Raw genomic sequence first — 12,444 nt, forward strand, 5'->3', positions numbered from 1 at the left:
GGACACTGTTGCTCCTGGGGTATCGGCGAGGACCATTCGCAACCGTCTCCATGAAGCTGGGCTACGGTCCCGCACACCGTTAGGCCGTCTTCCGCTCACGCCCCAACATCGTGCAGCCCGCCTCCAGTGGTGTCGCGACAGGCGTGAATGGAGGGACGAATTGAGACGTGTCGTCTTCAGCGATGAGAGTCGCTTCTGCCTTGGTGCCAATGATGGTCGTATGCGTGTTTGGCGCCGTGCAGGTGAGCGCCACAATCAGGACTGCATACGACCGAGGCACACAGGGCCAACACCTGGCATCATGGTGTGGGGAGCGATCTCCTACACTGGCCATACACCACTGGTGATCGTCGAGGGGACACTGAATAGTGCACGGTACATCCAAACCGTCATCGAACCCATCGTTCTACCATTCCTAGACCGGCAAGGGAACTTGCTGTTCCAACAGGACAATGCACGTCCGCATGTATCCCGTGCCACCCAACGTGCTCTAGAAGGTGTAAGTCAACTACCCTGGCCAGCAAGATCTCCGGATCTGTCCCCCATTGAGCATGTTTGGGACTGGATGAAGCGTCGTCTCACGCGGTCTGCACGTCCAGCACGAACGCTGGTCCAACTGAGGCGCCAGGTGGAAATGGCATGGCAAGCCGTTCCACAGGACTACATCCAGCATCTCTACGATCGTCTCCATGGGAGAATAGCAGCCTGCATTGCTGCGAAAGGTGGATATACACTGTACTAGTGCCGACATTGTGCATGCTCTGTTGCCTGTGTCTATGTGCCTGTGGTTCTGTCAGTGTGATCATGTGATGTATCTGACCCCAGGAATGTGTCAATAAAGTTTCCCCTTCCTGTGACAATGAATTCACGGTGTTCTTATTTCAATTTCCAGGAGTGTAAAAAGAGGAAATATATGTTTTTTGCTTTTAAACAGAAGTTGAATGAGAACATATTCACCTAAGTAATGCAGAGATATATATTATGCAAAAAATTCAAATGGTTTATTGGTTTAATACATTTTCAGAATTATGGTAGTATGTATTTACACAGAAATGATGTTGCAATTTTGAAGAAAAATTGCTTATAGCTTTATAAACACCCCTATTTTTTTCTACAGTGCAAGAAACAGAAAATCTGGTTACAGAGTGTAACACTTTAGGATTCAGTAGCATGTACAGAACGGTGTTTCAAAGAAAATTAATTTCCAATCCACTGCTCATAGCATCATTTCTGTTGTTTAAAAAAAAAAAAAAAAAAAAAAAAAAAAAAAAAAAAAAAAAAAAAATGCAATGCATTATCTGTTGTACTAAATATTACCACTTGCATAACATTAACTTACCCCTTAGTTTGAAATTCTCTATTGTATCAAGTACAACATGTCCTGCCAGGCTTTCACCGGCATAGTACATTTCTCGGTCCAAACGTATGTCAAATTCACGGATGTAATCCATAGTGGGTTATTTAGTTTTACCATAGTACTTTGAGTTCACCACCTAAAATGAATGTACATACAGTTATTATGCTCAGTTAGGTACACATTTACAGATGAATAATTTGCTGTAGATTTTCTACTTTTTTGAAAGTAAATACCAAAATATTCTCATGTTGTTTGTTTTCTGCTCAGTATACATATATATATATGTAATGTGTGGTAACTGAGCAGAAAACAAACAACATGAGAATATTTTGGTATTTACTTTCAAAAAAGTAGAAAATCTATAGCAAATTAACCAGTTATCTAACTGGGGAAAGGGGAGCCACAGTGTAACATCAAATCTGAGCCACTACGTAGCAGTGAAATTGTTTTCACATCTTAACTTTAATTCATCATTATTCAGACAGTTTGTACAAAATATTTAAAAAATTGCATACAAAAACCTTCCTCGTGAATTAGTAAACACATTAGTGAACACCAGATATACTTTTTTTTTTAAGTTGCCTTCGCAGGTCTGTCTGTATGTGCAGGCTTTGATCTGGTGTTCACTAATGTGTTTACTAATTCACGAGGAAGGTTTTTGTATGCAATTTTTTAAATATTTTGTACAAACTGTCTGAATAATGATGAATTAAAGTTAAGATGTGAAAACAATTTCACTGCTACATAGTGGCTCAGATTCGATGTTACACTGTGGCTCCCCTTTCCCCAGTTAGATAACTGGTTATGGACATGCAAGCCACCTAAGTGACACCCAACTGATTGCAATCATTTCAGAAAAACTGCATAGCCAAGAAACATGTCAGCCCAAAGCCAGTGGTTTTTTATTATTTTTGCATAGAGTAAAATGCAGTGTAGGATACAGCTTTACTTCATTTACAAACAGAAAGTTTTGCTGTGGTGTAAGGGAAGGTGTTGTTGAGTGAGGATAAAATAGACAAAATTTCTAGTTGATGTGATGAATGGCAGCTTGCTTTAAATGTAGAAAAATTTAAGTTAATGTGAATGAGTAGGAAAAACAATCACATAACGTTTCAATACAGCTTTAGTAGTGGGCTACCTGAAACAGTCACATCAATTAAATATCTAGGCGAATGTTGCAAAATGATATGAAATGGCATGAGCACATAGTGACAGTAGTAGGGAAAGTGAATTATTGACTTCAATTTACTGAGGGAATTTTAGGAAAGTGTGGTTCATCAGTGAAGGAGACCGTGTACAGAATACTAGCATGACCCATTCGTGAGTACTGTGCTAGTGTTTTGGATCCACACCAGGTCAGCTTCAAGCAAGACACAGAAACACCAGGTTGTATTGAAAGAAGACATCAAATAAATTCATACTTGTGCTGCTAGATTTGCTACCAGAAGGTACGATAAGCATAAAATTATTATGGAAAAGAATTCAAATGGGAGATGAACTCAAATGGAAATCCCTCCAGGGACGACCTTTCCACAAAACACTACTGATAAAATTTTGAGAACCAGCATTTGAAGTTGGCTGCAGAACAATTCTGCTGCCCCCAACTTACATTTCGTGTAAGGATCACGAAGATAAGAGAAATTAGGGTTCGAACCTAGGCATACAGAAAGTCGTTTTTCCCTCGCTGTTCTTGCGAGTGGAACAGGAATGGAAATCACTAGCAGTGGTACAAGGTATTGTCTGCCATGCACCATCCGGTGGCTTGCAGACTATGTGTGTAGATGCAGATGTATGTTGACGACGAGTAATTTTCGAGGTGTAATGCCAAAACAGATAAAAAACAGACTTTTACAACCAAGTCATTCACCGGCGTAAGAAATGTGTCGCACAGATGAGTGACTACGGAGAGTACTAACACTGTTGTCAAGTTTAATAGCAGCAGCTAGAACTTTGTGACCTTCCTTCATCACTTCTCTGAAATATCTGACCAAATCCTCGAACTTGTGGGCCCCTATGATCAATTTGAATCCAGTCAGCTCTATCCAGTCACTCACAATGACAGAAAGCACGCCTTGGACATGTACGGGTTGTGTCTACATTTCTGCAAGTGCGAATGCATAGGCTGATGTCACACAGCAGGTGCAGTGGAGTGTTCAGTGACAGTGGGTGGTGTAGTGTACATCACCACAAAGTGCTAAAAATAAAGTAATGAAGACAAAAAAATACTGATGGCTACAATTTTATGATTTACGCACCAAAAATGTCGTTTGTTATTATGCTGAAAGGAGTTAGCTTGCAATACATTAGGCGATGTGTTTTTCGGTACTTGCTGTATAGGTACGTCCAAACTTTGTCCGTTTCCTTTTTTCATTCTCTAGGTGGAGCAAGCTAGGTAAAGCCAGGTCCCTTTCAGCCAAATTTCAGGCGAGCCAGTAGTGAGGCAAAGGGAGTCCCCATTGAGATCATTTGGAAGGTAATTTTCAGTTTCAGCATTTGCCTAACAACCAAGAGAAACCTCCTGAAAACCTTCGCAGAACCGAGGGGGGGGGGGGGGCGGGGGGGCTGGGAATCATTTTTATTTTAATTCTGGGGCAATATGTCACAGACCAAAAACTGGAAGCCTGGTTAATGTAAAAGTGTATTTCAGAATGAGATTTTCACTCCGCAGCGGGGTGTGTGCTGATATGGACTTCCTGGGAGATTAAAATTGTGTGCCGGATCGAGACTCGAACTCGGGATCTTTGCCTTTCGTGGGCAAGTGCTCTGCCAACTAAGCTACCAAAGCTCGACCCACGACCGCTCCTCACAGCTTTAATTCGTCCAGGACCTCGTCCCCTACCTATCGTACTTCACAGAAGCTCTTCTGCGAACCTAGCAGAACTAGCACTCCCGGAAGAAAGGATACTATGGAGACATGACTTAGCTTTGGTTAGGTTAGGTTAGTTAGGTTGGCAGAGCACTTGCCCACGAAAGGCAAAGATCCCGAGTTCGAGTCTCGGTCCAGCACACAGTTTTAATCTGCCAGGAAGTTATATGAAAGTGTATTTGTTTATGAGACACTATCTGATCAACAACATCCGGTGGACACCTCTACGTAACGCAAATTCACCACTAGATGCACGAGGGGGGACCCCCCGCATTCTGTATAAAATTTTATGTTATCATTGAGATCAGTAACAGCTGAATGGGTCGGTCAGAAGAGCTGAGTGAATTAGAACGTGGGCTAGTCATTGCACGTCGCGTGAGTAATAAATCAGCCGGCCGCTGTGACCGAGCAGTTCTAAGCGCTTCAGTCCGGAACCGCGCTGCTGCTACAGTCACAGGTTCAAAACCTGCCTCGGGCATGGATGTGTGTGATGTCCTTAGGTTAGTTAGGTTTAAGTAGTTCTAAGTCGAGGGGACTGCTGACCTCAGATGTTAATCCCATTTTGCTTTGAGCCATTTGAACCATTTTGAAGTAATAAATGCATCAGGGATATTTCTTCCGTCCTAAAGCTGCCCAAATCGACTGTTGATGATGTGATTTTGAAGTGGAACTGTGAAGGAAGAACCACTGATAAAACAAGACAAGGCAAATCTTGTGAACAGACCGATGAGGGCCGTCGAGCATTGTGGCGGATGGTTGTGAAAAATCGCATGAAATCGGCGGAAGGAATCACTCGTGAGTTGGAAAGTACTACCAACAATCCAGTTAGCACACGGAATTTGTGTATGGATTTGAAAAGAATGGGATACAATGATCGAGCAGCGGTTCGGGTGTGGTCCCATTACTACCATTAAGAAAACGCTAAAGGCAGAAGCATACGAACACATTTTAGAGCATTGTGTATTGTGTCCAATAGAGGTACACTTCAGCAAGTTTGAGTGAATCAACATACAATGCACCATGTTATAAACCAACATCTGTCCACGGTTTGTGGACAATAACATTCCTGGAATGGACCGATCTACCCAGAGTCCCGATCTGAAGCCAATGGAACTGCTTTGGAATGAGCCAGAACGTCATCTTCGCTCCTGACCACAACATCCAACACACTAGCTTTTGTGGTTTCTGCTGTTTGGGGATGAGGTGGCTGCTGCTCCTCTACAGACATTTGGAAACCTCACTGAAAGTGTTTCCAGCAGGGTTCAAACCATTATAAAGGCGAAGGATGGACACTCGTCATATTAATTTCCACTGGTTGGTTTCCTTATCAGATGGTGTATATAGAATATAAAACCGATGAGCTGTTCGCCGTGTGTAGTGTACCTGTGTGGCTAGCGACTGCAGGCCGCTTCTTGCAGGTAAGAATGAGTAGAATGGTGTGCCTTCCATTGCCTAGAAGCCTCTGGAAGATGGAGAAATTAAACTCAACCTCAGAATTTGAAACAAGAATATCGACAAAAAAAATAGTGTCATTGAAAATAGCTCTCAAAGCAGAGCATTTTGTTACCAAAAATTTGTTTTATATTTTCAATCCTTTCCTCAAAAACATCAAGAAACTCTTGTGGTAACGCGCCGAACCTCACCACACCACACCAGTCAACCGAACAGAACGGAAACTGTTGGCGCTAGGCAACGTAACTTTCATTTTCTCGCTGTTATTGTTATCACTCATGTACACTACTGGCCATTAAAATTGCCACACCAAGAAGAAATGCAGATGATGAACGGGTACTCAAAAAAAAAAAAATAATAATAATAATGGCTCTGAGCACCATAGGACTTAACTTCTGAGGTCATCGGTCCCCTAGAACATAGAACCACTTAAACCTAACTAACCTAAGGACATTACACACATCCATTCCCGAGGCAGGATTCGAACCTGCGACCGTAGCGGTCGCGCGGATCCAGACTGTAGCGCCTAGAGCCGCTCGGCCACCCTGGCAGGCCGGGTATTCATTGGACAAATATATTATACTAGAACTGACATGTGATTACATTTTCACGCAATTTGGGTGCATAGATCCTGATAAATCAGTACCCAGAACAACCACCTCACAGTTCATCAAGAGTAGTGGCTGGCGTACTGTGACGAGCCAGTTGCTCGGCCACCATTGACCAGACGTTTTCAGTTGGTGAGAGATCTGGAGAATGTGCTGGCCAGGGCAGCAGTCGAACATTTTCTGTATCCAGAAAGGCCCGTACAGGACCTGCAACATGCGGCCGTGCATTATCCTGCTGAAATGTAGGGTGTCGCAGGGATCGAATGAACGGTAGAGTTACGGGCCGTAACACATGTGAAATGTAACGTCCACTATTCAAGGTGCCGTCAGTGCGAACAAGAGGTGACTGAGACGTGTAACCAATGGCACCCCATACCATCACGCCGGGTGATACGCCAGTATGGCAATGAGGTATACACGCTTCCAATTTGCGTTGACCGTGATGTCGCCAAACACGGATGCGGTCATCATGATGCTGTAAACAGAACCTGGATTCATCCGAAAAAATGACGTTTTGCCATTCGTGTAACCAGGTTCGTCGTTGAGTACACCATCGCAGGCGATCCTGTCTGTGATGCAGCGTCAAGGGTACCCGCAGTCATGGTCTCCGCGCTGAGAGTCCATGCTGCTGCAAACGTCATCCAACTGTTCGTGCAGATGGTTGTTGTCTTGCAAACGTCCCCATCTGTTGACTCAGGGATCGAGATGTGGCTGCACGATCCGTTACAGCCATGCGGATAAGATGCCTGTCATCTCGACTCCTAGTGATACGAGGCCGTTGGGATCCAGCACGGCGTTCCATATTATCCTCCTGAACCCACCGATTCCATATTCTGCTAAAAGTCATTGGATCTCGACCAACGCGAGCAGCAGTGTCGCGATATGATAAACCGCAATCGCGATAGGCTACAATCCGACCTTTATCAAAGTCGGAAACGTGATGGTACGCATTTCTCCTCCTTACACGAGGCATCACAACAACGTTTCACCAGACAACTCCGGTCAACTGCTGTTTGTGTATGAGAAATCGGTTGGAAACTTTCCTCATGTCAGCACGTTGTAGGTGTCGCCACCGGCGCCAACCTTGTGTGAATGGTCTGAAAAGCTAATCGTTTGCATATCGCAGCATCTTCTTCCTGTCGGTTAAATTTCCTTGATGGCCAGGCATAATTCAAATCAGATTTTATCAGGTCGATGGCATGGTAATGGAGGTTCAGCAACTTTAAACCTATAATAGTCAGATTAAAATCCTGTTCATTATTTCTCTTAGGTACAGTTCGAAGATATTAAGTATCAATAGCGTCATACAATAGAAGATGACATTAAAGACAGAAACTGCGAAGCATATGATATCTCTCTTAGATGACGAGATACTTCAAGGTAGTCAGTGTACATAAAGGCGGTCACTGCTGAGCTTAGAACTAGGCGAAAAGCATTTTGAACACCTATTACAGTAAGCCTAAACCGAGAAACGTGATACTTTCTAATAATTTGTTGTGTTCAATCAATAGATAAAGTTTATTCAAATTTAAAAGCACGTCTATTACCCTACAATTTTTTCTTTGCTGTCCTTAATCGTTTCTCGAGTCGCTAGCATCAGAAACAATTTTTTATATCACCGAAACGGTGCAAAATAATAAAACAACATTTTTGAAATAAAGTTTTAAGAGCTCTTTCCAAAGGTACTAATTTTTCACACGTTCCCACTTGAAATTCTGAAGTTAGTTTCGTTTTCTCTATTTTATAGCAGCCTGCAGGCAATATTACTTTCACCATTTCGTCTGCTTTTATCAGTTCGCCTAATACCCATTTTACACGAATGGGAGAGATTTCTGACTAAAAGCGATGGCGGTTTCTTGAAATTAAGTTACTCAGAGGACGAGAAACAAAGCCAGCATCAGTTTTCAAGAGAGGGCCGATTTGAGGACGTGTTTACATTTCATTTGGCGTCTCTTCCCCCTTTCCCATGTATACTTCCACTCGTCTCAGTTTTCGTTACTAATTTTGGTACACACTGTGTACAAAATTTGCACTCTGGTGCCTCTCTCAGTCCCAAAGCTGTCGCTTGTATCATCTGGAACTTAAACCGACCCTGTTTCAAGGCCAGGACAGTGTGTTCGAATCGTGGCAAGACATCATCACGGAAATTTAATTGCAGTCGAAAGCCAATCCTCATTGAAGAGGACAGTAAAACTATGACGACTTAGTTCGTAACTCAATTATTAGACTGAAAATATGTTCCTGTTATCAGAAGCAGACACGAGCTTCAAAAACTGAATATCCTCGGCTAGGTAATAAGTTTCACGTCTTTGATTAACAAGGAGAACGCTTTACACGAAGCAAATAGTGTCGATATCATGTAATGTGAATTAAAAATGGTTTAAAGAGAGCAACATGGTCCTATGAACCACTCCTTCGTTTGTTTTCAATCACACATCGAGTTCGTAGTGCGGTAGGCATCCAAGGAACTTACGTGGTGGATTACCTACTTCCTGGCGTCAAACGTGAGGGCGTATGTATGATGGTATGAGTTTCAATTTCATAGTTTTCCTCTTGATCTATTGTAATGACACATTACGACCATGGATATTGAGGGTATGACAAAGTACTCCCTTTAGTATAGATGTTGTTCGTGAAGAAGAACGTTGTCTTCCAAGAAGATAATGTCGCACTTAAATGAAATGCTGATCACTTCTGTCAGACGTGACTATATAGACCATGCGCTTGTATTCCGAAATACTTCTCGATTTCGTAGAATTACTTTACTTGTTTCACGGCACCATAACAAGATTAACAAGAGCTAATGTTCTTGTCGAGTTGTACTGTTTCGTTGTTGAGATGATGGCCGTAAATGATAACATAGAACAAACTTTCTAATGTTACGATTCTGAGGTTGTCAGAGATCGGTAATGTAAATCCATCGTCTTGAAAATTGGAATGCAACTGGAAACATACGATTAGATTGAAATAACGGTGTATAATAGCCTGGTCTCTTCTCCGCCAATGCATATTAGATATATGCAAAAAATGGCTCTGAGCACTATGGGACTTAACTTCTGAGGTCATCAGTCCCCTAGAACTTAGAACTACTTAAACCTAACTAACCTAAGGACATCACACACACCCATGCCCGAGGCAGGATTCTAACCTGCGACCGTAGCGGTCGCAAGGTTCCAGACTGTAGCGCCTTGAACCGCTCGGCCACCCCGGCGGCAAGTCGCGTTCAACGAACGGTCATTACGTAGATTCTTTGGATAAAAATCTCACGTTTTACTACGAATTTCCTTCGCTAACATGCACTATGCAAAATTTTAAGTGCAATTCTGTTTTTCTAAGATTGATAATGCAAATAAACAACTGCAAGCTTTCAAGCTGACGTATAGTCTACATCTACAACTACATCTGCACTGTCCAGCACAGTAATGTGACCCCCTGTTAAAAGCATGAATAAACCACCTTGCAGTCCAAAAACAAAGGAAGTAGGTCACAGTACTCTTGTTCGCCCACTGCTGGAATACTGCATACCGGTGTGGGATCCGTACCGGATAGGGTTGAAAGAAGAGATAGAGAAGATCCAACGGAGAGCAGCGCGCTTCGATACAGGATCATCTAGTACTCGCGAAAGCGTTTCGGAGATGATAGATAAACTCCAGTGGAAGACTCTGCAGGAGAGACGCTCAGTAGCTTGGTTGAAGTTTCGGCCGGCTGGAGTAGCCGAGCGGTTCTAGGCGCTACAGTCTGGAACTGCGCGACCGCTACGGTCGCAGGTTCGAATCCTACCTCGGGCATGGACGTGTGTGACGTCCTTAGGTTAGTTAGGTTTAAGCAGTTCTAAGTTCTAGGGGACTGATGACCACAGCAGATAAGTCCCATAATGCTCAGAGCCATTTGAACAATTTTTTTTTTTTTTTTTTTTTTTGTTGAAGTTTCGAGAACATACCTTCACCGAGGAGTCAAGCAGTATATTGCTCCATCCTACTTACACTCCTGGAAATGGAAATAAGAACACATTGACACCGGTGTGTCAGACCCACCATACTTGCTCCGGACACTGCGAGAGGGCTGTACAAGCAATGATCACACGCACGGCACAGCAGACACACCAGGAACCGCGGTGTTGGCCGTCGAATGGCGCTAGCTGCGCAGCATTTGTGCACCGCCGCCGTTAGTGTCAGCCAGTTTGCCGTGGCATACGGAGCTCCATCGCAGTCTTTAACACTGGTAGCATGCCGCGACAGCGTGGACGTGAACCGTATGTGCAGTTGACGGACTTTGAGCGAGGGCGTATAGTGGGCATGCGGGAGGCCGGGTGGACGTACCGCCGAATTGCTCAACACGTGGGGCGTGAGGTCTCCACAGTACATCGATGTTGTCGCCAGTGGTCGGCGGAAGGTGCACGTGCCCGTCAACCTGGGACCGGACCGCAGCGACGCACGGATGCACGCCAAGACCGTAGGATCCTATGCAGTGCCGTAGGGGACCGCACCGCCACTTCCCAGCAAATTAGGGACACTGTTGCTCCTGGGGTATCGGCGAGGACCATTCGCAACCGTCTCCATGAAGCTGGGCTACGGTCCCGCACACCGTTAGGCCGTCTTCCGCTCACGCCCCAACATCGTGCAGCCCGCCTCCAGTGGTGTCGCGACAGGCGTGAATGGAGGGACGAATGGAGACGTGTCGTCTTCAGCGATGAGAGTCGCTTCTGCCTTGGTGCCAATGATGGTCGTATGCGTGTTTGGCACCGTGCAGGTGAGCGCCACAATCAGGACTGCATACGACTGAGGCACACAGGGCCAACACCCGGCATCATGGTGTGGGGAGCGATCTCCTACACTGGCCGTACACCACTGGTGATCGTCGAGGGGACACTGGATAGTGCACGGTACATCCAAACCGTCATCGAACCCATCGTTCTACCATTCCTAGACCGGCAAGGGAACTTGCTGTTCCAACAGGACAATGCACGTCCGCATGTATCCCGTGCCACCCAACGTGCTCTAGAAGGTGTAAGTCAACTACCCTGGCCAGCAAGATCTCCGGATCTGTCCCCCATTGAGCATGTTTGGGACTGGATGAAGCGTCGTCTCACGCGGTCTGCACGTCCAGTTCGAACGCTGGTCCAACTGTGGCGCCAGGTGGAAATGGCATGGCAAGCCGTTCCACAGGACTACATCCAGCATCTCTACGATCGTCTCCATGGGAGAATAGCAGCCTGCATTGCTGCGAAAGGTGGATATACACTGTACTAGTGCCGACATTGTGCATGCTCTGTTGCCTGTGTCTATGTGCCTGTGGTTCTGTCAGTGTGATCATGTGATGTATCTGACCCCAGGAATGTGTCAATAAAGTTTCCCCTTCCTGGGACAATGAATTCACGGTGTTCTTATTTCAATTTCCAGGAGTGTATATCTCGCTAACAGACCATGAGGATAAAATCAGAGAGATTAGAGCCCACACAGAGGCATACCGACAATCTTTCTTTCCACGAACAATACGAGACTGGAATAGATGGGAGAACCGACAGAGTTACTCAAGGTACCCTCCGCCACACACCGTCAGGTGGCTTGAGGAGTATACATGTAGATGTAGATGTAGATGCAAAGCAGATCGCCGCGGTACGTGTAATAAGAGAATCAGTGAGGCTCTGGAAGGTACCGACTGGGATCTGGAGCCACATCGACTACAGCGCTGTGGCTAGCTGTGCTAGGTTAATCGGTTGAGGCCCATGGAGCGTAAAGCCCGATCGAGCTGGTACAACAGATTCTTGATTAGGTTTAGACTGGGGAGTCTGGCGACCAGGGGAGTACGATAAACTTGTCCTAGCGATCTTCGAACCACGTATCTACACTGTGAGCTGTGTAACACGATGTAGTGTCCCGCTGCTAGATGTCATATTGCTGTGGAAAAACAGACTACATGAAGGAGTGGACATGGTCTCCAAGCACAGATGCATACTTGTGTAGATCCATTGTGCCTTATAGAATGACGAGGGAACGTCACGAAAACATTCCCCAGACCATAACGCTTCCTCCTCTGGCCTGGACCCTTCCGATGATTGTTGCTTGGGCATACATGCAAAGATCATCGGTCCGATGGAGCATAAAACGTGATTCGTCTGAAAAGGCTACCTGTTGCCACATATTGAACATCCAGTTACGGTA

The 12,444-nt window shown here is 44.9% G+C and overlaps 1 protein-coding gene across 3 annotated transcripts in view; it reads right to left on the reverse strand.

The window, feature by feature from the left end:
* Nucleotides 1-12,444, reverse strand: part of LOC124555498 (arrestin domain-containing protein 2-like) — a 237,641-nt gene that overhangs the window by 133,745 nt on the left and 91,452 nt on the right. For all 3 annotated transcript variants that reach the window (XM_047129425.1, XM_047129423.1, XM_047129424.1), the window contains one exon: nucleotides 1,340-1,493. In XM_047129425.1, coding sequence (XP_046985381.1) covers nucleotides 1,340-1,451 — 112 coding nt within the window. In that variant the 5' untranslated portion in view covers nucleotides 1,452-1,493. The remainder of the gene's footprint in view (nucleotides 1-1,339; nucleotides 1,494-12,444) is intronic.

The sequence above is a fragment of the Schistocerca americana genome, chromosome X (genome assembly GCF_021461395.2).
Source record: "Schistocerca americana isolate TAMUIC-IGC-003095 chromosome X, iqSchAmer2.1, whole genome shotgun sequence".
NCBI classification, from domain to species: domain Eukaryota; kingdom Metazoa; phylum Arthropoda; class Insecta; order Orthoptera; family Acrididae; genus Schistocerca; species Schistocerca americana.